The sequence below is a fragment of the Diceros bicornis genome, chromosome 16, assembly GCF_020826845.1.
Source record: "Diceros bicornis minor isolate mBicDic1 chromosome 16, mDicBic1.mat.cur, whole genome shotgun sequence".
In the NCBI taxonomy this organism is placed as follows: Eukaryota; Metazoa; Chordata; class Mammalia; order Perissodactyla; family Rhinocerotidae; genus Diceros; species Diceros bicornis.
In genome coordinates this window covers 4,419,386-4,444,576 of record NC_080755.1, presented here as the reverse complement: position 1 = coordinate 4,444,576, position 25,191 = coordinate 4,419,386, and the positions used below count along the sequence as shown (strand labels likewise).

Here is a 25,191-nt window from a genome sequence, read left to right as displayed (position 1 = left end):
GTTTGGCTTGTCTTGTTTTGTGCTTTTGAAACATAAACGTTCGCACCACAGGCTCCAAAGAGGAAGACATTGAAATTAGGTTGGTTGAAATATTAAAGTTTGAGAAACTTTTCTATTTCCTCTTCACCCATTTATACACACTTAACATAAACTTCTTTCTGTTGATAAATCCAGGGCGGCAGGCCTCAGTCTGGAAAGGAATGCCAGTCTTGCTTTCCCACCTGGAATACTTAGTTGTCTGGTGCTGACAGTATCATGCAGTTTGGCAATGTCTTGAGTGCTGACACATCACAATAAACAAAATATAGTAAAAGACCAGAATAGTATCATAGGACAGCTGCTGAATGCAGAAATATTTTAAATAAGTTCACTTTAGTGAGATATAATTTACAAATGATAAAATGCACAGATTTTATGTGTGCATTTTGAAGAGTTTTGAAAAATGTGTGTTCTATATAACCATCACCCCAATCAAGATCTGGAATATTTTCAAAACCATGGAAGGTTCCTTTGTGCTCCTGCCCCCCAACCCCTGCCAGACAACTCTGGGCCTGGTTTCTCTGCCTGTTGTCAAACTTTACATAAATGAGTTCTTTTGTGTCTGTCCTCTTTTGCTCAACGTGATGTCTGCTTGGCTGATGCCTGTTCATGTGTGTATAAACAGTTTATTGCTTTTTGTTGGCGACTAGTATTCATTTTATGCATATACCACACTTGTTTGTGAATGGACATCCTCTTGTTGTTGGGCATGTGGGGTGTTTTCAGGTTTTGGCCGCCGTGAATGAACATGCAGGAACACTTGCTTCCACAGCTTTGTATTTTCCACTCCTGTTGGGGGTCTTGCCGGGGGTCACAGACCAGGCACGTGTACATTTGTAAGAAAGTAGCAAAACATTTCCCAAAGTGATTGTTGCCACTGACATCGTATCAATGTTCTAGAAGCTCCACAGCCTCACCAATAATTACTGTTGTCCAGTCACTTAATTTAAGTCATTTGAGTGGGTGTTTAGTAGTTTCTCATTTTGGTTTATCTGGTGAATAGTGATGTTGAGAAGTTTTTTATTTGCGTATTGCCATCAGGAAACTTCTTTTGTCCAAGAGTCTGTCAAGTCTTTTGCCCGTTATTTATTGAATTGTTTGTCAAGTCTTCTGTCAGATAAATGTATTATAAATGTGGCTTGCTTTTTCTGTTTATTTATTTATTTATTTATTTATTTTGAGGAAGATTAGTCCTGGGCTAACATCTGTTGCCAATCCTCATTTTGCTGAGGAAGATTGGCCCTGGGCTACCATCCGTGCCCATCTTCCTCTACTTCATATGGGACACTGTCACAGCACGGCTTGATAAGCGGTGCATAGGTCAGAGCCTGGGATCAGAACCTGTGAACCCCGGGCCACTGAAGCAGAGATAAGGACTTAACCATTTCCTTGTCCTGTTTATTATGATGATTTTGAAGAACGGAAGTTTTTGATTATGATGAAAATTGAATTTATCAGTTTATTTTTTATGAGTAGTACTCTCTGTATGTTAAGAAATACTTGAATATCTCAATATTATGAAGATTTTTTCTTAAGTTTTCTTCCTGAGTTTGATAGTTTTAGCTTGTATGTTTGGGTCTGTGGTCCATTTCAAATTAATCCGTATGTGGGCTGTGAGTTAGAGGGCAGCAGGCTCATTCTTTACGTGTGGATATCCAGCTGACCCGGCACTGTCTGTTGAAAAGATGGCCCTTTCTGCATTGAATGCCTGTGTCATATGTGTTGAAAATCAGTTGACCATATATTTGTGTGTCAATTAATGTACACTACCCTGTTCCAATAATATATTTGCATCTTAAGCCAAAACAACACTGCCTTAATATCTGTGACTTGATAGTATTTGTAGAAATCAGATAGAATAGGTCCTACAAGTTTCCTCATTTTTTTTCCAAAATTGTTGTTGTTCTATCTGGTAATACTTACATTCAGCCTGAAATACTTCCTGTAATATTTCTTAGTACAAATCTATAGGTGATTGCTTTCTTAGTTTTTGTTTTTCTGAAAATTCCTTTATTTTGCTCCTTTCTGAAGGATATTTTTGTGAGATATAAAATCCTAAGTTGACAGGTTTCTTTTCTCTAAGTGCTTGAACCACTTCACTTTATTCTCTTCTTGCCCCCACTATTTCTGCTGGGAAGTTGGCCAGCATTACTGTCGTGGTTCCTCTGCATGTAATGTCTTCTATTTCTCTGGCTGCTTTCAAGATTTTCCCCTTTGTCTTTCGTTTTCAGTAGTTTCACCATGATTTGCCTAGTTTTGATTTTTGTGTGTGTGTGTGTGTGTGTGTGTATTATACTTGCGTCTTAATGTTCTTCTTAAGCTTACAAATTGGCATTTTTGGCCAAAATAGAAAGATTTTTTTGACATTATTCGTTCCACTTTTGTTTTGTTTGACCACTATTCCTGCTTCATTCTCTCCTTTCCTTCTGGACTCCAAATACATGTATATTAGACAATATGAGTTGATATGATCTCACAAGTACCTGAGGTTCTGTTCATTTTTTAAATATTTTATTGTACATACTTTAGATTAATAATTTCTATGAATCTGTTTTCATGTTCATTCACCCATTTTCCTGCCATTTCTAATCTGTTATTAAGCCCATTCAGAAACTTTTTTTAATTTCAGATATTTTGCTTCCCAGTTCTAGAACTTCCATTTGTTTCTCTTTTATTATTTCCACTTCACTGCTGAGATTCCCTATCTGTTCACTCATCAAGACCACTTTTTTTATGTCCTTTACCATATTTTAATAGCAACTTTAAAGTTCTTGTCTGCTAATTACAACATCTGAGTCATCTCAGGGCCTCTTTCTATTGACTGCTTTTTAAAAAATTGAGTATAGCTCACATTTACCTGCTTATTTTCATATCTAATAAATTTTTCTTCTGTGTTGGACATTAAGAAGTGTATCGTGTAGAGAGTTGGGAGTATTCGTCTTCCTTTAGAAAGGGTAGAGTTTGTTTTGTCAGGCATTTAATTACTGGTGGTGCTTCTTAATCTTGTTGAAACTTGATTTTAGCCTTTTTTAGGGCTGGTCTAGAGTAGCCTTTACTCTGGGGCATGATTCTTACTCCAAAATTGTGGCCTTCTTGGTGTTGCAGTCAAATTGTCAAGGTATTATTGAGATCTCTCCACTCTCTTCTCCCAGTACCGTGTGACCTCCAGTGTCTTCATTTTACTCTCAGCCGTCTATCAGCTGCCCTCTGCTTGGCTTCACCAAGTCCCACCTTACACACGTGCAGTCCAGCCCTTGAGCACGCTTTGCGAATAACCCCCATAGACTTCTGGCACCCCTTCCTTTGTAGCTCTATCTTCTCCAGTACTTTGTCCTCCAGTTCCCAGCTGCTTCATCAGCTCTGAACTGCAGTCTGTGTCTCCTCAGCACAGCATGATGGCTTTAAGTTTCTCCTCCCTCTGCCACTATCAGGAAATTGTCTACAGGCTGACATTCAGGGGTCATCTGGGTGTACTTAGGGATTACACTTCTGTTCTGCCTGTTGTCCAGTGTCTAAAAGCAGTCACTTCATATATTTTGTCTAATTTTATAGTTATTACAGTGAAAGGGCACTCTGTTGTGTCCAAATGCGTAAATCTGGTAGAAATAGTCTTTTGAAAGTTATTCCTAAGATCATGGTTCTCAAACTTTAGCATGTATCATATTCATCTGGAGGACTTGTTCACACACAGATTGTAAGGTCCCACCCTTGAGCATTTCTGATTCAGTAGGATTGAGTTGGGGCCCAAGAATGTGCAGCGTTTCTGATGCTGCAGGTCTGGGAACCACACTTTGAGAACCACTTGCTTAGAAAGATGGACATTGAGAAAAAATATTGAGACTTTATTTGGAACTTAATACATACAATTTTGCTTTTTTTGTGTGTGTCCTATGCCCTGCATAATAAACTTATATTTCAGTTGGTTTTCTATAAGGCTAGACATTTTGCTCTTTTTATTCAAAGTATGATTTTTAAAAAATTATGAGTTTAAAATTTAAAAGGATAGATTATTCATTTAGTTGATAGTTAGAAACAGAAAGTAGGTTATATAGTAGTGAAACATTATCATTCTTATTTTTTTGTCTGCACAAATAAATTTGATTCATTCATCCTGATAAGAATCTTCTAGAACATGGAGTTTGATAAGTTTCAGAAATAAGTATTTGATCTTTGTTTCAGAACTTGGGCTTTATTTTAACTTTTCTCAGAACTATATGTATATATGTGTCGTGTGTGTGTGTGTTTTAGGTAAAATGCAGAACAGTGAGAATCCGTAGGACTGCTGGCCCCGGGCCATCCCTCTTCCTCAGGTCTCCTAACAGCGCACACTGTGTCCTTTAATGACTAGTGAGAAGCTGTTGATCCGTCTGCCTCAGTAGCACAGTGTCTGCTCTCTTTGCCTCCATTGTTCCAGTGGCTCCATCTCCCCACATTTGTCAGGATTTTGAAATGTATTCCTTCCTTTTACTCTAACTCATGCATTTCACATCAGTATAAGGCTTGTATTGATGTCAAATTGGTGACTCTTATGATGCTGACATGATTACTACAGTGGCTCCCGGGACAGGAAATACCCTCTCAACAATGTCACAGTATTTCTTAGTTGGAAAAATGGATTGGTCTTATCCCTTCCAAATCTCATCATTCCCTGCCAGATTGTTTTATTTAGCAACTTCTTTAATTTCTTGGGAAAATTGGTATAATAGCCTTTGGTGGCTAGATTAGAAGGCTGTTTGATAACACATTTTAAATATTGTTTCAGCTATAATATGCAATTAGTAAAATTCCAGTCTCAATTTTAGAAATCTGTTTTCCAATATTTTGATACAGAGACAGTGAAATACTAATTACTAAATACTAATCATTCAACAGGTTCATTTTGATGGCTGGGAGCACAGATATGATTACTGGATGGATGCCAACAGCCCTGATATTGACCCAGTTGGATGGTGTGATGTAACAGGTCATCCACTGGAAGTGCCGTGTCGTGAGGATTTGATGCTTTATTGTTGCTTTTTTTAATTACTTAGCCTGAATTCCTACCTTAAGGCTGCATTTTCATGTCCTTTTAAGTGTTTGAAAGCTAAATATCAGCTAGGTGAATTGATTAACCACCCCTACAGCTTTACACTGAAAGCCAGTTATTCACGAGTAAGCCTCAAAGGGCATGCTTCATATAAGTGAACAGTTATTATCTTTAAGAAATTATTTTGATGGTGTCGTCTAATGGAATCTTCATTTTTTACATTTTAATTTGGAAAATGGAGCCAGGCCTAAATCCATCTAATTTTGGCCATGTGTTTAGCTGAAGTACGTTTTTTAAAAAACATCCCATCTTAATTAATTTTGTTTTATAGAGTAAATTACAAAATGTTTTTAAAAGAACAGAAATATTTTAAATTTTAGCAATTAAAAAAAGTTCTTAGTTGTAAAAAATTTTAAAAACCCTCTATTTTATTGGTAGCTTCATTATTTCTGTCTTTCTAGCTGCTTAAAGTTAAGGAGAAAATTAACCACTCTAAATTCTAACAAACCTCAAACCAAAATATTCTTTTGTCTGAGGGATTCCTCTGATCAGACTAGGCTGGCATGACTAATAAATAACTGGTTCCAAACACACGTGCAAGTGTTCTCCATTCTTGTGTTTGTTCTGTTCCCTCACCGCTCCTATTGCCCTCCCTTTAGCTTCTTGGGATAAAGCTAGCGTGTTATTCTATTAATGAGGATGTCTTACGCTGAGCCAGCCAACAATGCTTGAAACTTAGTTCTAAAAGGACTAACTGCATCTTTGAAAGAATTCCTTAACTTCTCCTACAGGTGAGAATCCCTGACTTAATAACTTGACAAGCATTTTTACATTGTGCTAGGTTCTTCAAAAACTACAAAATCAATAAGGTAGAGGTCCTTATGAAGCTTACGGTGCATTAGCAAGCATAGAGTCTGTACAAAGAGACTGTGAAACAAGGAGACCGTGGTTAGTACCATGTCAGGAGAAAAGCGTAAGCATTTGTGCTTTGTGGTTTTCTTTGATTCCACTTTTTATTGTCCCCGATTTCACACCCCAGCATGCCAGGGAAATGGTTTTCACTTTATGTTAACCACTCCCTCCCTCCCCACACACATCTGTCCCTCCTCCCAGTAACTTTCTTAAGTAGGAATGATTTCAACGGAGGTAGCAATGGATCAGCATTTCAGGTACAGGGACAGCTCTCTTCACGCCACCTCACTCATTTCCTGCTCCTTTGTCAAGCTGCCTACCTGCCTTCTCCACCTGAATGTCTCATAAGCATCCTGAAGCCTATGGATCAAACCTGAACTCCATCGCAGGCCAAAAACTTGCTTTTCTACTGTAGTTCCTGCTTGCTTCCAAAGTTCCTTTTTATGCAGAGTCATTCTAGACTCCTCTCCCTGCTTACCTCTTCCTCACCCCACACATACAACCAGTCATCAAGTCTTGGTGACTTCTCTTTCTTACTTTCTCCAGAATCCACCTGTGACCTTCACTCCCCACCCCCAATGTCATTGCGATATTTGAGCTCTCACTGTAGTTACAAATGATTCACAGAATACGGTCTTCAGTGCGCTAGTGAGTTGTGCAGATCCTCCTGATGAGCCTAGAATGAATCTAAAACTTCAAGTTCTAGAGGCAATATTGCCTAGTGGCTAAAGGTGTGAAATCGGTAGTCAGAATACTTGGGTTTGAATCTTGGTTTTTCTGCTTGCTTATCTGTGTGACTCTCTGTGACTGTTTCCTCATCTGTAAAGTGGAGATATTCTTAGTGTCTCTCATAGATGTATAATGATGAAATGAGATAAATGTGTGCGTAACACTTCAAAAACTGCCTGACCCGTAGTATGTGCTCAATGAAGATTAGCTGCTATCAGGAAATGATGTAACATTCTGTAGGTTTGCATGTTTGCCTAAAACTATGTGAATTATTAAGGATTACAAAATTTGAAATTGTGCTAAAATTAGTATATGACTAGAGTTTTCCAAATATTTTAATTCAGTTTTTCTTAAGTTTGACTTCCATGTGTTGGCAATATTACAAGATTTCTGTTTTGTGTACTCACACTCAAGTAACTGGGGAAAAAAAGATTTGAGGGGAAAGATAACTTGTGACTGGCTGTGTTCAGTTGGTCATGACATTCTGTTACCGCTGTGCTTGCTCTTGTGATAAATTTATTTGGATTAATCATTATTAATATGGTTTATTATAGGTTGCTTGTTTAACCTTATGGTTTATAATAATTCATATCTGTATCATTAGTCTTATTAATTTTTAAATACCTAGACTTTAAGACATGCTTATAATATGGTTCAATATATGTCATCCATGCCCCTATTGTTAAAGCAAAAATACACACACGTACACATATATGATCCCACTCCAGAATTCATTCTGTTATTCATTGATTTGTCACTGAATTCTCTTTCCATTGGAAAGTAGAAACAAATGGGCCTCCAAGAAAACAAAGTTTGAGAGTCTGGCATTGACTGTTGCACCAGCTTCATGACTGTCTTTTCTCCTTTCTTGCCTGTAGCAGTCTGTGTGAAACCCAAATCTTACCTCATTTTCTCCATTTTTAAAACTCTTCATTGGTCCCCAGTATCTTACAGACTTGAGCTTCCTTTGCATGGACACAAGGCCCTTCACAGTCTGTACTGTGCTCACCTCATGCCTCCCTCTTTCACCAGGAACCCTCCATGTATACCAAACAGAGTTACTCATGCTGCCTTGAATGCTGGCCTCTTGAGATGTTGAAGACAACACATCACCTTTCTACACTTTTCTCTATGGCTTAGCTTCCTTCACAGAAAAGTCACGCCCCTCGGCTGGTGTGGCATGCCTGTGTGGTGAAGAGCTGGCGGGAGCACTCGCTCTGCACTATGAAGTACGTGTAGCATCTTGACTCTTAGCTTGTCTTTTATGGATGGTATTGGTACAACCAAACATGTCAAATCATCTTTTGTTGCTAAGTGCTATTTTAAGTCAAAGGTTGATGTTATTTACTCATATAATTCAAACTAAACTTTTAATGTTCAGTGTCTTTGATAATCAAAGTAATTAACATTTTGTAAGTAGATTTATAAAACCACACACAGTATTTTATCATATACGAACAGATAAAGTCATCTCATAAACATTAATTTTCATATATTTTAAGGTATTTTCAGATACTTTAACTTTCAGATATATTTTTCACGCTATTGCTTTACTTTTGTTATATTTGTGTGACTCAACAGTTGCCTTCAGTACTTTATTGTATGTTAATATAATAGGTTTATTGATCATACATTGCAAAGACTACTCAAAGTTTAGGGCTTGGAAAAAATCTTAGAGATCATCTAATCCACCCTATCATTTTATGGGGACAGAACCTGACTTGAACTTTATCTATTTTATTGATTTACTCTAGTGAATTTTTACAAAAGATATCACAGCAGGTGGCCTGGTAGTGGTATTCTGTGAAAATAAAAGCAATCAAAAGAAGATATGAAGTAGACAATTTTTTAATCTATTATTCTCATCTGTTTTTCTTTATGAATATTTTTCCTTGACCCTTTTTCAGCATATTTGTAGCTCAGTATTATAATAAATGCCGTGGAAACAAAAGAATAAAAATATATATATATAATATATGAGTTTTTTCTTTCTTCAGTGAGTTTGCAATTTATGTTTGAGGAAGCTGCAATTTACAAATGTATGAAACAGAATAAAGTCATATAGCTGCCTATGAATGAGTAAAAACTAAACGTGGATGCTAATGTGATTTTAATGAGTAAGCAGAAAACCACAGGCTAGTCCAGCTGGGCCTCTTAGAATGGTGCTGGCCTGGGATCAGAAGAGCATGGGGGACCTGGACCAGTGGAGGGAGAGTGACGGCCTCTGTAGAGATGGAAATGGCACCAGTGAAAGCAAAATTAGAATTGGGTGGTTCTCATAGAAATTTTATTAGGATTCATTAAAATGTTATGTTTTTCAAGATGAGTGGTAGTCCCTTTAGTTTGTTTTTATTTTTGTACTGCTATTTAATCAATATATTTATACTCATTGCAGAAATTGAGCCAAGACATAGTACATGCTATAGCTGCAAGCTTCTGCAGAAATGTTAGTGCGGTATATTTTGGCCAAGATCATAAGATTCAATAATTCATAATATTCAGTCACTAAAGTCTAACATAAGTTCTTAAAATGGTAACTGTGAAAAGCCTCTTGAGAGTGAAACCTGAATGCTCCCATTCAACCGGATAGAGAGCCGGTTTGCATGGCCAGGTGATGCCTATTTCCTCTTAGCCCCATTCCCACCGCAGAAGCTCCCCTGGAGTTCACCCGGATCCCACCGCCAGGTTAAAGGCTCCTTTTCTCATATCAAGAGAGCACAGTTTGTCGGTTTTATCTGACCTGTAGTCCTTCGTGGTGGACTTTTTCTACACTTGAGACAAAAGTTAAATATTTAAGATGTAGCACAGCTAGGTTTCAAGATCTTTGTGTTGTGCTTTGCATTCCATGAATGTCCTTAAAATGATATAAAAATATCAGAACTAAAAAATCATGCCTGCCTCAGTCATCTACCGGATTCCCTTTGGGTGCTGTTTTTAGTCACATCATTTGGAAACTGTAATTCCAGTCACATTTGATGTTAAATTTTTTAAAATAGAGCTCATTTCTTTTTTTATATTGTTAATTATTTACCCACAGATTACCTACTGCATTGGACAATGGGGTGTTTGATATCTCTTGCTTTGGAAATGAAGCAAGCTTGAGAAGCAGGATGATGAACTTTGGAGTTAGAAAAACTTAGATTTAAATTTCCATCCTGCTCTGACCAACTGTGCCTCAGGGCAAGTTACTTCACCCCTGGGACTTGCGGGCTTCAATACCTTAATGGCTGCTTTCGTGGTCTGGAGCACAGTGGCCCTTCAGTCATGGCAGGGCCGGGGTGAAGAGTGCAGGCACATTTGCTTCCCACACCACCGTTTCTCTTCATTGGTCCAGAAAGTTGGGAGTTGACTTTCTTTCCTATGGTGTTTTCCTAGGTACTTGTTATAATTGCACTATCCATAAAGTGGTTGCTGATCTCTGAGCGAATATTGAATAACATTTAGGAGAGTTCAAAACATTTAGATTATTCATTTAGACTTAAGATAAGCAGGCTCTATAAGCCCCATTAAACTGCGAACTAAAGAACTTCGCTGTTCTTTAAAAAAAGAAATCTGAATACATCATTGCAATTCTGCACTCAATTCCAGTGTGTGGGTTTTTTCCTCACACCACGCAATGCTCCAGCACCAGCTGGGTGTCCTATAATTCAAATCAATTCTGGCGCTGTGTGCTTGGAGTTAGCGTCAGATTGCACAGGTTAAGGGCTTGGTCGCACAAGCTTGCCTCCCGCTTTGGATGCCAATTGCAAATCCAAGCTGTTATCTGTGCTTCTGACCAACTGGCTATAAATCAGAGGTGCCCATGATTCCCTCCTTGGAGTCCATCAATTTGCTAGAGCAGCTCACAGAATTCAGGAAACCAGTTATGAAGAGCTAGATAAGCTCCTGAACAAAGGAGCTTCTGTCCCCATGGAGTATGGGGCCAGGCATGGCAGCACGTGGGTGCGTTCTGATTCACTAACCCAGAAGCTCTCCAAACCCTGCACCCTGCCCTTTTCAGTGTTTATGGAGGCTGCATTTCTAGGCATGATTGACGAAATCATTGTCCATCGAACTCAATTTCCAGCCGCTTCCCCTCCGCGGAGGTCGATGGGTGGGACTGAAAATTCTAACCCTGTAATCACCTGATTGGCTCCACTGGCAACCAGCCCGTCCTTAGGAGCGGTCCAAAAGTCACCTCATTAACATAACAAAAGACACCATAATTGTTCTCAGCACAGGAAATTTCAAGGATTTTAAGAGCTCTTTGCCAGGACAGGGACTAAGACTAAATATATATTTCTTATTATAAATCACAATATTGATACCAGCTCAAGACAAGCTTGACATGAGGGAAGCCGTATTGTAGAAAAGAAGCCCTATTGTAACTTTGAATGACCTCTGACAAACTAACCCAGCTGGATATGCACCCTCCAGGAGATCTAACTGCTCTGTAGATTTTACCACTCCTGCTTGTGCACGTACCTTCCAGCTGTGATAAGATGATAACTTTGTTGTTTTGAGTTCCTTAGGAATGTGATGACCCCCGAAGAGAGTCCATGCTGATAGCCATCATCCATGAAAACTGAAAGAACTGGTGTGGCACTCCCAGTCTGTAACACCAGAAGGTCAACATTCCTAACCCCCTCCTGTATGACCCAATGGCCTATATAACTGCTGTAAGATTTTGTGCCCCCTTCAGATGTTTCTTTCAGACATGAGTCGGCCATCTTCCCCCTTGCTGGCAAGCTGTAATAAAAAGTCCTTTCTTTCCTACCACCTTGCCTCTTGACTATTGGCATGTCTTGCGGCGGGCAGGCAAACCCGTTCCCTTTTTGGGAGGTAACAATATCACAATCATAAATATACCACTAGTGAAATAAAATTATTCTAAGTTGTTCAGTAGCTTTCTAGTTGTCAAATCGAATGGATGGAACCAGTTCTCATCTGCACCTTCTCTATTAAGCACAGTTGACCATTCCCTTGTCCCTGATTTAGGCAGTGGGACTCTCCTCAGGTCTCCTCCTTCCTCTCTTATCTGTACTGATGGCTCTTCTGCCTCTGGGTAGGGTCTGTATCCTGTGTGCCTGGTGCTGATCCTGCTGGCATTTGCACAAGAGATGAAGTCCTTTGCAGACAAAGGTCACCTCCTCTCCAAAACTTTGTCTGTTGTCCTCAGGGAGATGAATCGTCTTGAAACCGGCAGACAGTTAGCCATTGATGATTAAGTAGCTAGGAACTGAAGTTTTTTTTCCTTTTTCAATTACTGATTGTAGCTTTTAGTTGTTCCCCCACCCATCGTTAACTGTGCTGTTTAGGCAACATGCTATCTGACTCCCACTAGATAACATCTCCTTGAAGCCTGGGTCACCATGGTAATGGATGTTTGAGCTGTTTTTCAGGAATTAGAGCCCCTTCAGGCCGGTTGAGACCACCAACCCATCAACTGGGCCCGAGCAGATGTCCGATAAGCGACCTTTTGACGTCAAGAAGCTAAAAACTCCACCCTCGGGTCATGCCAATGCCACCATTTTGTGAACGTGCATCCTGTGAAGAGGCATGAAGTCTGACTACGCCTGCGCAGATCAGCAGTTACCTCACTTCTCCTCACCTCCAATCATATATCTCCACATTTCAGAAGACCTTGCCCCCTACCCCATAAATATCCCTGAGTCCCTATTTTTGGGGAGGCGGATTTGAGACTTGTTCTCCCATTTTCCTCACTTGGCTGCCTTGTGATTAAACCCTCTCTCTTTGCAATCTCATGGGTCTCAGTGATTGGCTTTCTGGGCTGCAGGCAAAACGAACCTGGTTCGGTAACAGTCTCTTCATCCTTGTCATCCTCCAGTATTTTGTCCTCTCTTCTGTTGTGTTAGAGTTACATTTTTCTTGCTACTTTCATGCTCAGAATCCTCCGGTGGCTTTCCGTCTCACATAGAGTTGCTTCTAAAATGCTTCATATCCCCTGGAGGCCCTCCACAGTCTGCCCCTGGTAGCTCCTAGAAGAGTTTTTACTCTTCATGCACTCAGTGCCCGCCACACCGGCGTTTGTGACATCTACACCACACCAGCCTTACTTTTGCCTCTGCTGTTCCCTTGGCTTAGAGCTTTGTGCCACCACATGCTGCCAAGGCTTGTTCAGATGTCCCCTCCCAGAGATGCCTTCTCTGCCCAAGCTGTCCACAAACAATGCCCCTGCCATTCTCTAGCCTCTTAGCCACCTTTGTGTTTCTTAATGGCAGTTCCCACAGGCTGACCTGATACGATATTTTTTTCTGATATCACTCCTCCTCCCTTACTAAAATACCTCTCCCATGGTGGCAGGGACATGTTGGTATTGGTCCTCCACTGCATACTCTATACCAACCTCCACAGAATAATGCAGGCTTAGAATTCAAGAGACAGTCACTGAATGAATGAATGAGTGAATGAATGGATGGCTCGCCTTTTAGACTACGAGATCCCCTGAAGCAGGATCTTCGTATTGTTCACCTTTGCCCCTCAAAACGTTTGCAGTTCTTGCAGGTCAGAAAATGCTTGTAGAATGGTCCAGAATGGAATGTGCCAGTCTGCCAACAGGCCAGGTTCTCTGAACTTGCTGTGGCACCTCCCCTCTCCCCCCCAGAGGACCTGCTTCTTGGTACTGTGGAGTGACAGCTCAGCCTGTGTCCTCTGTGCTGTGTGGGCCCTCAGTGAATACTTGTTCCATTTGCTTGTTGTTTCCCTACATTTTACAGGTGTAACTTGTCTACATTTATTTCACCCTCCCTGGCCCTTCAGCCCTTGCCTTAAACACTTTTAGAAATCAGAGTTAAACAGAAAAAATATTTAATTGTGTGGAAATGCTTTGTTAATGTTTTAAGATAGGAATAGAAATAATAAAATAAAAATATGAGAGATCCCAGTGCCTCTAATAAGGTAGATATAGCTAGAGACAAAAGAACCTTTTTTTTTTGGTGAGGAAGCTTGGCTCTGAGCTAGCATCTGTTGTCAATCTTCCTCTTTTTGCTGAGCAAGATTGGCCCTGAGCTAACATCCGTGCCCATCTTCCTCTATTTTGTATGTGGGACAGTGCCACAGCGTGGCTTGATGAGCAGTGCATTGGTCCATACTAGGGATTCGAACCTGAGAACCCTGGGCCACCAAAGCAGAGCGCGCAAACTTAAACACTACGCCCACCAGGCTGGCCCCCATAAGAACCATTTTTTAAATTAGACGCAGAGTTGGATGTGCCACTTGGTAACTGGTAGGCTTTTTCACCAGGGTACATATACAGTGTTTTTCCTGAAATGACGGAGAACTGACATGCAATGATATGAGCTGGGGGGGGTGTGGAGTGACATGGTCAACTGCTCAGCCCCCAGGAGCACACTCCTGTGCAGGTGACCATCCTGTAGGACTAGGCAGGTGTCACCATTTGTGCCGTGAATACCATGCATCACAGACTTGAGGGGAGCAAGTGGCTCTCTGAGTGCAAGTGTGAAAACAAGGAGATGGAAGAGAGGGTGAGAGATTCGTCGTCTCCACAAGTCCGAGCCAGCCTGGAACACGTGCTTTCCCCTTGGGAGTCACCACGGTATGGATTTAGGATCTAAACTGACGGAATCCTCTGAGCATATCAGGTCCTGAGCTCTTGTTCAGAGGTGTGGAGCCGCAGTGGTTTGCATGCGTGTTGGAGACAGAGGCAGGTCTCTGGCCCTGGTCAGGATGTACCTCCTGACTTGCCTGAACCCTACAGGCTGCTCTTTCAGATCACGTAAGGCTCCCCTCCCCATTGCCCCTCTTTAGATGGGAAGGGGGTGGCCCAGCTGGTGTGAGAGTCCTGCCGTGGAGAGACCCATGGAAGTGCCGAGGCTGGGTGTCCCGAAAGGGGCAGCACCCTCGGTTTTGCAGCATCAGCAGTCTTGCATGAAGTGTGGTGGCAAGAGAGTGGCAAAAGATAAAACTAGATGACATTGCAGCCCAGCCTCATACCTGGAGAGTCTGCAGGAACTGCCCATCATTGTGATCATCAGCAGCTCACCGGATGTGCAGCTGTGTCTAGGAAAAGGCTGAGCCTTACCTTTCTGTAAAAAGGACTCCTATTGGGCCTGGGAGGAATCCCCTGGGTTTATGTCTCAAGATACTTCCCCCCAAGTTGTGTGGTCCTGGCTGTTTGCTTTAGTCCCCAAATCTCTCTTTATGTGGCATTAAATCTTGACCCCAGGCTTCTGCTCTCCTACCAGCCCTTTCAGAGACCCTGTGCCTCCTTACTGAGGAATAGAACTTCTGGGTCCTTTCTGGGTCCCTTACAGGTTGTGCTGGAGCAGAAGTATGGCCTTGGGCTCATTAACTTGGTCACTGGATGCTGCCGTGTCATCACCATCTACCATTTGGAAGCAGCCATGTGGGTTTTTTCCCCCAGAGATGTATAGCCACCCCTTAGTATACCAAAGGAAGGAGATAGCTGGCCATTGCCCCAGCCTCATTTTGGGGCTTCCTATTCATAAATAAATGCCCACTCCAAAGACAGCCTGAAGAGGGGAGAAATGAGAACAAAGAGGGAAATGCAAGAAGAGAAAGAATGTCAGTACACACAGCTCTGACCTCCTTGTCTTCCTTTCACCTCTCATCTGCTTCACTCACTCCTTTATTTCAATTTCTTGAACACAAATTCTTTCTACCCCAGGGCCTTTGCATATACTATCTTCTCTGTCTAGAATGGTCTATCTCCTCTTCTAACAGATGACTCTTTCTCACCCTGTAGAATTCTTCTCAAGTGTTTCCTTCTGAGAAAGGCCTTCCCCAGCCACATTATCTAAAGAACAACACCACTATTATTTTCCATTGTACCATTTCCTTTTCTCCATAGTGCATATCACAATATGTAATTATTTTAATTATCTGTTTCCTTGCTTTTTATCAGTAGCTCCCATGAGACTGTAAACTTCATGAGTGGAGGGACGATGAGTGTTATGTCTGTCAGCATTCCTCCAGTGTCTTGTTTCCAATAAAAATTTATCTGCGTATTCATTTCTCTCTCTCTGAGTTGGTTAATCACTTATGCTAAAACAACATTCGTCTCTAGAGGCCACTGTGGACTCTTGCCTGCAACCTTATGGAGTGAATTCTTGAGTAGTAGCTATGGAATTAGTCTAGTCAGGCCTAGTAGGAGAGACACAGGCCAAAACACCTCCCACTGCTAACAAAGGAAACTTCCGTAAATAGGAAGTTGACAGGCAGAAAAACGAGATTTCCTAGCTGGCTTCCATGTCTAAATAATTTTGTCATTGTTCTTTCTTTAGCTTCTGTTTGATTTATATTTGGAAGTAATGGTGATGCTTGATTACAAAGTAAATTAACTGAAGCATTATTATGAAGTTAAAGTGTGTATTAATAAACTAATAGTACAAACCACAATAATATCTATATTAAAGACCTTGAGAACAGTGCTAATTCATTTAACTGTTAAATGTAAACAAGCATCCTAGAACATAATGATAAAAGTTATAGCTCATTTTTATCCAATATCATTCATTACACAGCAGATGTACAAATATAACAGAATTGACTTGTAAATATACCATATGGCTGGTACGTTGTTTATCCTGTTGAGTGAAATAAAATACTTTAAATCTACATTAAGAAATGAATGATTAATAAAGCCCTTTTTAACGAACATTTGGGACCCTGTGGAATTAGAAAAGTTTTATTCCATCGGAAATGGAAATTCACTTAGACTATCAAATTAAGAGTTAATGCAATTATAGTCCAGATGTGGAATGATAAATATGATGATGGATAGATGTCATTCTGAGGATAAAATGAAGATTTTTAACTTAGCCAGGTAACATTTTCAATTTCATTCTATTTTAATGAGAATTTCATAAGGAATCTTTAGTACTTGTTCTTCCAAAATACAGTGAGCAAGTAATCAGCAATTTTAAGAGTCCCTAAGTACTCATTGACTTAATAGACAATTATAGCGTATTGTGTTAAAAAAAAAAAATTAGCTATTTTAGAAGTCCCTAACTACAGATTTACATGATAGACTTATCAAGGAAAAATAATACATTTCAAAATGTACTTACAGTCCTAATGATATTATCTGTTTTAAATATTCTTTGCTGAGTGCTTCTCCTGTGCGCTCTACCTCCTGGAGGTGTGAGAGCAGAGTTCATTCAAATACTTTGTTCTAAAACTTGGTCTTTGGGTGCCTAGTGCTAGCTCAGAACAATTTTGCTGATTATTTTCTCCTCATAGCCAGGTGATGTCAGTCACTGCTGTTCACAGTTGAGATGTAATGTGACAAGGCAGCCTTAGTCATCCCACTACAGACACTCATAGATTGCACCTAAACCGAGCACAGCTCTGTGCAAAGTTACCGATGGTGACAACAAAGACACACTAACTTCCAAAAGTCACGAAATAGCTCAGTGGTTTGACAATAAGGCAAAACAGAGTCTCATCTTGGCCTGGTTGATGAGTCATATCTGGCCATCGATGTGTGAACGTCAGCATATGGATGGCCAGTGGAGATCTTATATTGGGCAGGAGACATTCCAGGATTTCTGTGAAACAATTTTAACCTTATTCAGAAGATGGTAACACCTTCAAGGGCAAGGGAAGGGAATGAGATGCAATTATTATACTCCTGCCTCTACCTCCCCCTCTAGGGCCTGATCAGTGGAAACCTTGAGTGATTAGCTGACTGCCTGAAAGCATCACTTGAGGAAGACTCACCGTTGTGGAGGGCAGCGCTGCTGTTGCCATGGAGTAAAGATGTGCTTAGTGTCTCAAATATTCTGAGCACAGTGCTAGGACTTGGAAAGTCCTGTGGGATGTAGTTCTACGCTGGCGACACGAGGATGAAGCCTGGAGGGAGAGACGCCCTGTGACCTGGCGCTGCCGTGGGCCTGGGCGGAGGTCACGCAGGAGACTCCACAGGGCTGCTCTGGCTCTGCAGGCACCACGATTCAGTGTGAAGAAACTGAAGTTCCTCCTCCCAAGACGCTTTCTCCTGTTCACACCAAGGTCTTCTTTCAAACTTGGGGGTCAGGGAGGGATTGGGAAGTGGATGAGGGCAACTCGGGGTGTTGTTTTAAAGACAAGCTTAGTGGTATTAGCAGCTTGGAGATGTTTTGTTCATTTGTCTTTCATGGGATTAGAAAGACTAAAAAATACTTGTCTGTTTTATTTTACAAGTAGATATATCCTTAAATGACACCCTGGAATGAAAATAGAATCAAATATCTTTTCACGTAAAATAAACATTATATATTTGCATTATGAAAGAAGCTGTATCGAGATTATGGGGGATTTTTGTTTTTTCATTTTACTCTGCATTTTAAGCAACCAAGAATCGAGAAATTAAAAATATACACAAACCTAAAATTTAATGAATACTGCAAATGACAAACTTTTATATATAGAAAATTATATATTTTGGAATTAAGAACCTTTGGCTTATATGTTACTTTTCATACATGGTTTGATATTTATTTCAAACCAAAAGTTAAAAATGAGAATTTTTTCCTTAGTGAAGCAGTGTTTCCCGTCAACACATAAAATTGCTGTGATTATAAGAGGCGGCAGAATACCTTCCAAGGGTCTGTGGGCCAGCAGCTCGCTGCATCTGTACATCCAGCAATGGTGACCACAGAGCTTTCCTTCCAGGGCCTGCTCACAGGACTGACATACTGAGGAGCTCCTCGTCCTGCGGCTGCAGGTGCAAAGTCAGATCTTGGACCAGCCATGAGCCTCTCCTTGCTACATCTGAGTGGCTGCCGGACTATCTTCTGCTGAGTCTCACCCACTCTAGAGCATTCATTAGAATGCTCCTAATTTTGGTTGCATCATTCCTTCACAAAAATTCTTCATATTTGATGTTGTTTCTATAATCACCAAATAGTTGAAAGCCGTTGAGGGTGAGGACATCTGCTGGTAGCATCTCGCTTTCCTTCTGCACTGCTGACCCTTTACTGCAAGACGTGGTTCCCCTAGAGGGGTCCTGCTTTCTCCTTAGTGCTGCTTTACTTGACTATTTTGCTGAGCATTAAAAGCTTTTATGTCCTAAGGAATTGTAAAGCAGAGTAAAAGAAATGCGATTTTGCAAGTTTTCATTTTTTAATATGCAGCTTGTGTTTTCAGATTGACAAGAACACCCTCCGCTATTTTTTTTGAAGTCATCATTCTCTTTTTCATATCAGTGAACCTGTTTTGTAATGGAAGTCTTTAGAATAGCAGAGGAATCTTTTTATGTAATATCTCCGACCAAATGTTATGCAATGCCAGGCAGCCAGAGAAAATTCAGCCACACAATGGAGTCACATCTTGTTCTAGCCTTAGCTGCTAAATTTAGCAAGTAAGGCAAAAAATGTGTTTGGTCACGATTACTGAGAAGTGTGTCTCAGTAGGCCCAGCACAGTGGGTCATCCCTCCGTCACTGAACTCGACAGCTGGCACATGTTGAGCGTGAGGTGACACATTGGCCTGAGTTGAGGATCATGCTGTATGAAAACTGTACCGCATTTTTATTTATTTATTTTGTGAGGGAGATCAGCCCTGAGCTAACATCCGTGCTAATCCTCCTCTTTTTGCTGAGGAAGACTGGCTCTGAGCTAACATCTATTGCCAATCCTCCTCCTTTTTTTTTTTCCCCAAAGCCCCACTAGACAGTTGCATGTCACAGCCGCACATCCTTCCTGTTGCTGTATGTGGGACGTGGCCCCAGCATGGCCGGAGAAGCGGTGTGTTGGTGCGCGCCTGGGATCCGAACCCGGGCAGCCAGTAGCGGAGAGCGCGCACTTAACCCCTAAGCCACGGGGCCGGCCCAGTACACGCTTTTTTAGTGTTGTTGGGGTTATATTTTCCTTTTACTGTATTTTTAAACACCAGGACCATCTCTAGCTGAGGAATCTACGCCCATTGTGAGGAGCACATGAGGGCTGAGGAGAGGAGTGGTGGTCTCTGACTCCCTGCGCGTGCTCCTGCGGACGTCCATCACTGAGTCTTGTGGTGGCATCACCCAGACTTCGTTCCTTTCAGATGTCTGACTACCTTGATGTGCATGGCTACCCTTGCTATCTTTTAAAGCTAGGAATAGTTGATTAAGAAAGTTTGTGTATATAAACACACAAAAGTTTGATTATAGCAGTTGCTTTTTGGGCAGCGTAGCAGAGTGAAAAGAGCACAGATCTGCAAGTTAGGAAACTTGAATTCTTGTCCTAACTGCCATAATATGGTTTATGATCTGGAACAAATTATTTTAGCCTTCTAAACCTTTATTTCCTTATTTGCAAAAATAAGTGGATGGACTAGGGCAGTGTTTCGCAACCTGGGTGGGGACACTTAGGAAATAAGAGTCGCAAGCTTACCTCTGAAATTCTGGTTTTGTGGGACCTGGAAATTTATATGTTTGAACATCTTTGAGTCCGTTCCAGCTTTGTGTGCCAGTAACGGGCCCTCTCTCCTTCTTCTAGTGGACTCCCGGGCTCTCCTGGTCTGCGGAGTCCGTGGCCTCTGGCCTTGTGGAGCCTGGCGTGTCGTTGTCTTGCTGCTTTAGATGGGACTCAAATGGCAGTCCCTGGGGTCCATGCACTGTGGACACTCACACAGCCATAGGCAGGTTAGAAGTTGATGGTCAGACCCTATGATGGGAACTTTCCCTGAATGGAGTGGCTTTAGACCTATACTGTATGTGAAACATCGTTATTTGCTCTTTTGATCAGGCCGCATGTGGGAATCTGGTCTAATCGCTCTCCTTGCATGGAGCTCCCTGTGGGGCAGCATGGACACTTACCCTCAGTGAGGGCCTCTCCTTCTCTCTCAGGTCTGTAATCCAGACCAATTCAAAGCCGCCAGTGAAGAAACTAGTGCACAGGTCTTGGAGGGCAGGTGAGCTGCTCCTTCAGTTTCAGACAAGCATCTATTATAGACATCAGGGTGGAGGATCTCTTTCCCATTAGAAACACAGCTATTCTGCCAAGACTAGTCATAAGTTATTCAATGTGGGAATGTCATTAACTGTAGAGTTAGGTTTAGAGTAGAAGCCATGGGGAGAAATATAATTACTAATTACATTTTATATGGATGTATATAAAAAAAGATATATATGTACATCTTTATATATATAAAGGTCTTCTCAAATGACTCCCAACATTTTCTGTTAAGAATGGTCCAAAGCTTTTTGGTAATGGAAGTTCCTAATGTGGCTATGGTAGGTCAAGGCTGATCTGAGCAGGGATTGTGGATGCCATCATTACTGCTGTAGATGTAATTTGCAGTTTATTGGAAAGATGTAATATTCACCCCACTTTGGAGTGGGGTGAGTTATAGAGTGTATTTAATTCTTCTAAATAATTTCTATATGTATAAATGTCTGGTTACAAAAACAGATAACATTTCTGTCAGCAACTAGTAAGTTTGACTTTTTAGTCAGCAAATTATGCATGACACTTTCAACGAAAATGGAGCTTATTAACTAATTTCCTCTTTTGGTAAAGCGGAGAAAAGCAGTCCTTGGGGAAACTCAAAACCAATTCTTAAGCGACCATGATGTACTTACAGTTTTAGCCCTGTCCCTTCCCTCTGATCATATGAATGAGAAAGATCCTAGGAATAAGGAAGATCTAAGTTACCATCCTGTGGCTTCTATTTAGTATCTTGTTGCTTGAGGCAAAGTAGGGGGAGGGAGGGAGGGAGAAAGAGAAAGAAATTGAGAAACAGAGATATAAATAATGAAAAATATGAAATCGGATGGTCTAGTGACGTAGTATTTGTATTAAATACTTATAGATGGCATATTACTCTTCAGTCCCTCACAGTAAGATTATCAGTTAGAGGTAGGTTTAATTCAGTTTAGTTTAGTGACATGTAATCCAATCTTTTTGTGTGCCAGTAATCTCTAAGGCTTTTTCTACTCTTAACATTCAGTGTTTCAGGGGCCGGCCCGGTGGCTTAGTGGTTAAGTGGGCGCTCCGCTTGGGCGGCCTGGGTTTCACAGGTTCGGATCCCAGGCATGCACCGATGCACTGCTTGTCAAGCCATGTTGTGGTGGCGTCCCATATAAAGAGGAAGTTGGGCACGGATGTTAGCCCAGGGCCAATCTTCCTCAGCAAAAAGAGGAGGATTGGCAATGGATGTTAGCTCAGGGCTAATCTTCCTCACAAAATCTTTCCTGATTTTTTGAAAGATTAAAAGCTGGGTTACAAAACAGCTTGGCATTTTACGAAGATTTACGCTATTCGGTTGTACACACAGAGCCTCGTTTTGTGTATTTAAATAGTTGTGGTATAAATTGATGGTACAAATTCTTTACTTTAAAATGCTAGTGTGACATGTTTGAATGAGGGATATCTCAAATTAAATCTGTATTTCTCCCTTTCCGCTTTAATGTCCTTCTTGCCATATATCAGTTAATACCTTTCACCCTTCCCTTACTGTCTTGTCTCCAGTCCTTAACGGCGGCTCATGCCAACACACAACCAGATCTAAGATGCTTGGTCCAACTGCATCAGGTCGAGTCATCACATTTTCCAGCAAACCTCTGGTCTCCTTGATACTGTACCCATATTTAAACATGAGACCCTCTTTTTCTGGGATCCTTGTATAATTAACCAATCATCCTCTATACTATTCTGTCTCTTATTTAAAGCTCAACATGAGATGAATGCATTTTGTTATATTTTGCTAAGAAAACCTCTGCCAGCTGCTCTGGTATATCCTTTTAAATATTGAGCAAAGCCCAACAGAACATGTTTTGCTTTTTACTCTAGCTCCTCGGGAGCTCTGTCAGACGTGTGAAGGGACTCTTAGAAAACTGCCCGCAGCTGCTGCACTCCCTTCGTACCACACGGCTGTTTCTGCGTGCGGAGTAAGTGTTAGCGTTGTTACATTCATTGGTCCTTCAGGACAGGACCACGTTGTTGAATGCTCTCCTGCACCAGACAGATGGGTGGTGTACCTTTCTCTACTCTTATTGCCATGCTATACATTAAAGGTTTTTCTAGATCATCCAGTGAGTATAACATTCACGTTTTGGGGAACGTTTTTCTAAATTCTTTTGTTGCATTTCCACCTCACAAAATTATTGTTCTGTTTTGTTTATATATCATGAAATCAGACAGCCTGAAACCTAGTACAAGCAACCCTGGTGTTTGGTCACATCATTTTCTTCTTCTTTTTGAGAAACTCATTATTATAGCACAAGGGGTATTTATTGTCCCTAATTTCATTAGGAGATGGAGAGTAGGTATGATTAACCTATAATTTCAATTTGAAAGATATGCTTATTACTTACATTCTCCAACATTCAAGGATAATTATTTCATTAAATCCTCTTAGCAAACTATAATATCAATCTCCTGGGGGATGGGGATGGGGGGGTTAGTATCTCCAGGATACTAACCTAAAAGTTTCCAGTTCAATATAAAGATAGTGAAGGCTTAATTATTTTAAATGAGAATTGTGCATATTTGGACAGTTTGCTTGATATTTTTTAAGTTCTAGATTTAATGCTGTTACTTCCCTTGCTCCCTTCTTAATCTTACTGATGATCTTACTGCCTGCTTTGCTGAGAAAATAAAAGCGCTCAGTGGAGAGGGGTCGTCGTGCCACCTGCACACACCCTGTCTGTCCGAGGGGGCTTCGCCTTCTCCCCCGCAGGAACCAGGGAGCAGTCCCTGCTCCGTCAGCAGTCAGTCCTCACTGGCCACCGGCCCCCCCCACCCACTCAAGGACCTTTTTTCACAGTTACACCATCTCTTTCTACATGATCAAATGTTCCCTCTAGTGAAACATCCTCATCATCACTCAAACAAAAACAATGATAAAAATACTTTCTTGGAGCCAGCCCGGTGGCGTAGTGGTTAAGTTCACACCTTCCACTTCAGTGGCCCAGGGTTCGCTGGTTCGGATCCCAGGGGCGGACCTAAGCACTGCTCATCAAGCCATGCTGAGGCAGCGTCCCACATAGAGCCACTAGAAGGATGTACAACTATGACATACAACTACCTACTGGGGCTTTGGGGAGGAAAAGGAAAAAAGGAGGAAGATTGGCAACAGATGTTAGCCCAGGGCCAAACTTCCTCAAAAAAAAAAGAAAACTTTCTTGACCAGAAACCCACTTTTATACCCCCTTTTATATAAAAACTCCCCCAAAAAGTTGGTTTAAACTACGCTTTCCCCATTTCTCTCTTCCATTCGCCCTTGAACTTCTGTCCAGCTTGCTTGCATCTGTTCACTGAAAATATTCTGTTCCAGTCCTCACAGCCCTGCACGCTGCCACACCCACGGCCAGCGTGTAGGTCTTCATTCCTCGGCACCACTGCACACAGCCACTGAAGCTCCTGGGCACACTCTCTTCAGGTGCCTTCTCTGTGGAGGGCCTGTTTCTCCTGGCTTTCCTCTGACTTCCCTGGCTGCTCTTTCTTGGCCTCTTTTCTCATGACCTTCTTCTTAAGTCCCTATTTATCGCGTTTCCCAGAGCTCAGGCCTCAGGGCTCTTCTCTTCTCCATTGACACTAACTCACTATGGGATCTCATCTAGTTCATGGCTTTAAATACTAGGTATGGATGCCACTTCTCCACCGATACCTCTAGTCCTAGCCGCAATGCAGAGCCTGCCTCAAGCCCTTTACAGGCTTCCAGTAGAAGTAAATGCTCCCTGCTCTATACTTTCCAGTGTCTCCCATCAAACCCAGAACACAAGACTCTTTCCCTGTGGCCATGTGATCTCATCTCTGTGCTCTTTCCATTGTCCGTGCAATGCCAGCCACGCTGGCTTCCTGCTGTCCTCCCAGGATGCATCATGCCTTTACTTCCTGAAGGGTCGTATTCACATGTCAGGGCTTCTTCCCTGACTGCCCTGCCTTAGCAAGCATCCTCTGTCTCAGCCTAATACCTTCTCTTCCTCACCCCACTTTATCTTCCTAGCACCATCGCTGTCTGACATTATATTATGCTTCTTATTTGATTGTTTGTTCTGTCTTTGGTATCAGAAGGTAAGCTTTAAGGGATCAGGTCTTTCTGTTTGGTTTGCTGCTGTATCTCTATCACTCAGAATACTGTTTGGCACACAACAGGCACTCAATATCTCTTTAAATGAATGAATAACCCTCAGTGGCTATTTTTATTTAAAAAATAAGATGAAATAAAGAATCTTAACTTGCCTGTTATCAACAACATTTAAATCTGCTTGACTTCTCTGTATATCCTCGCGTGGATATTACTACCCAATGCTAATGTCGTTTCTCTATAAAAAACTTGCTAAATGAATCAGATTGAACTGAATACTTTTTCAGCAGTGCGTGATTACTTTTGAAATAAGGTTAAGAATGCTGCTGTTTGATCCTTCTTTTCTGATGCTGGCCAACATCAGTCTGGAGCTCACATAAGTATTTAAATGAATAGATCATCTTAACTCGCTTCAGTCAGTGTCAGTACTGTCATTCTGCTCTGGGTCATCCCTATGCCAAATAAGATAACAATTCTGAGAGGAAACTGCTTCCTACTCAGAAGGGAAGGAG

At 41.3% G+C, this 25,191-nt stretch overlaps 1 protein-coding gene across 1 annotated transcript in view; it reads left to right on the top strand.

Annotated features, from left to right (window-relative positions):
- L3MBTL4 (L3MBTL histone methyl-lysine binding protein 4) overlaps positions 1-25,191 on the top strand; it is a 342,274-nt gene that overhangs the window by 132,485 nt on the left and 184,598 nt on the right. The window contains 1 exon segment of the mRNA XM_058556539.1: positions 4,912-5,026. Coding sequence (XP_058412522.1) covers positions 4,912-5,026 — 115 coding nt within the window.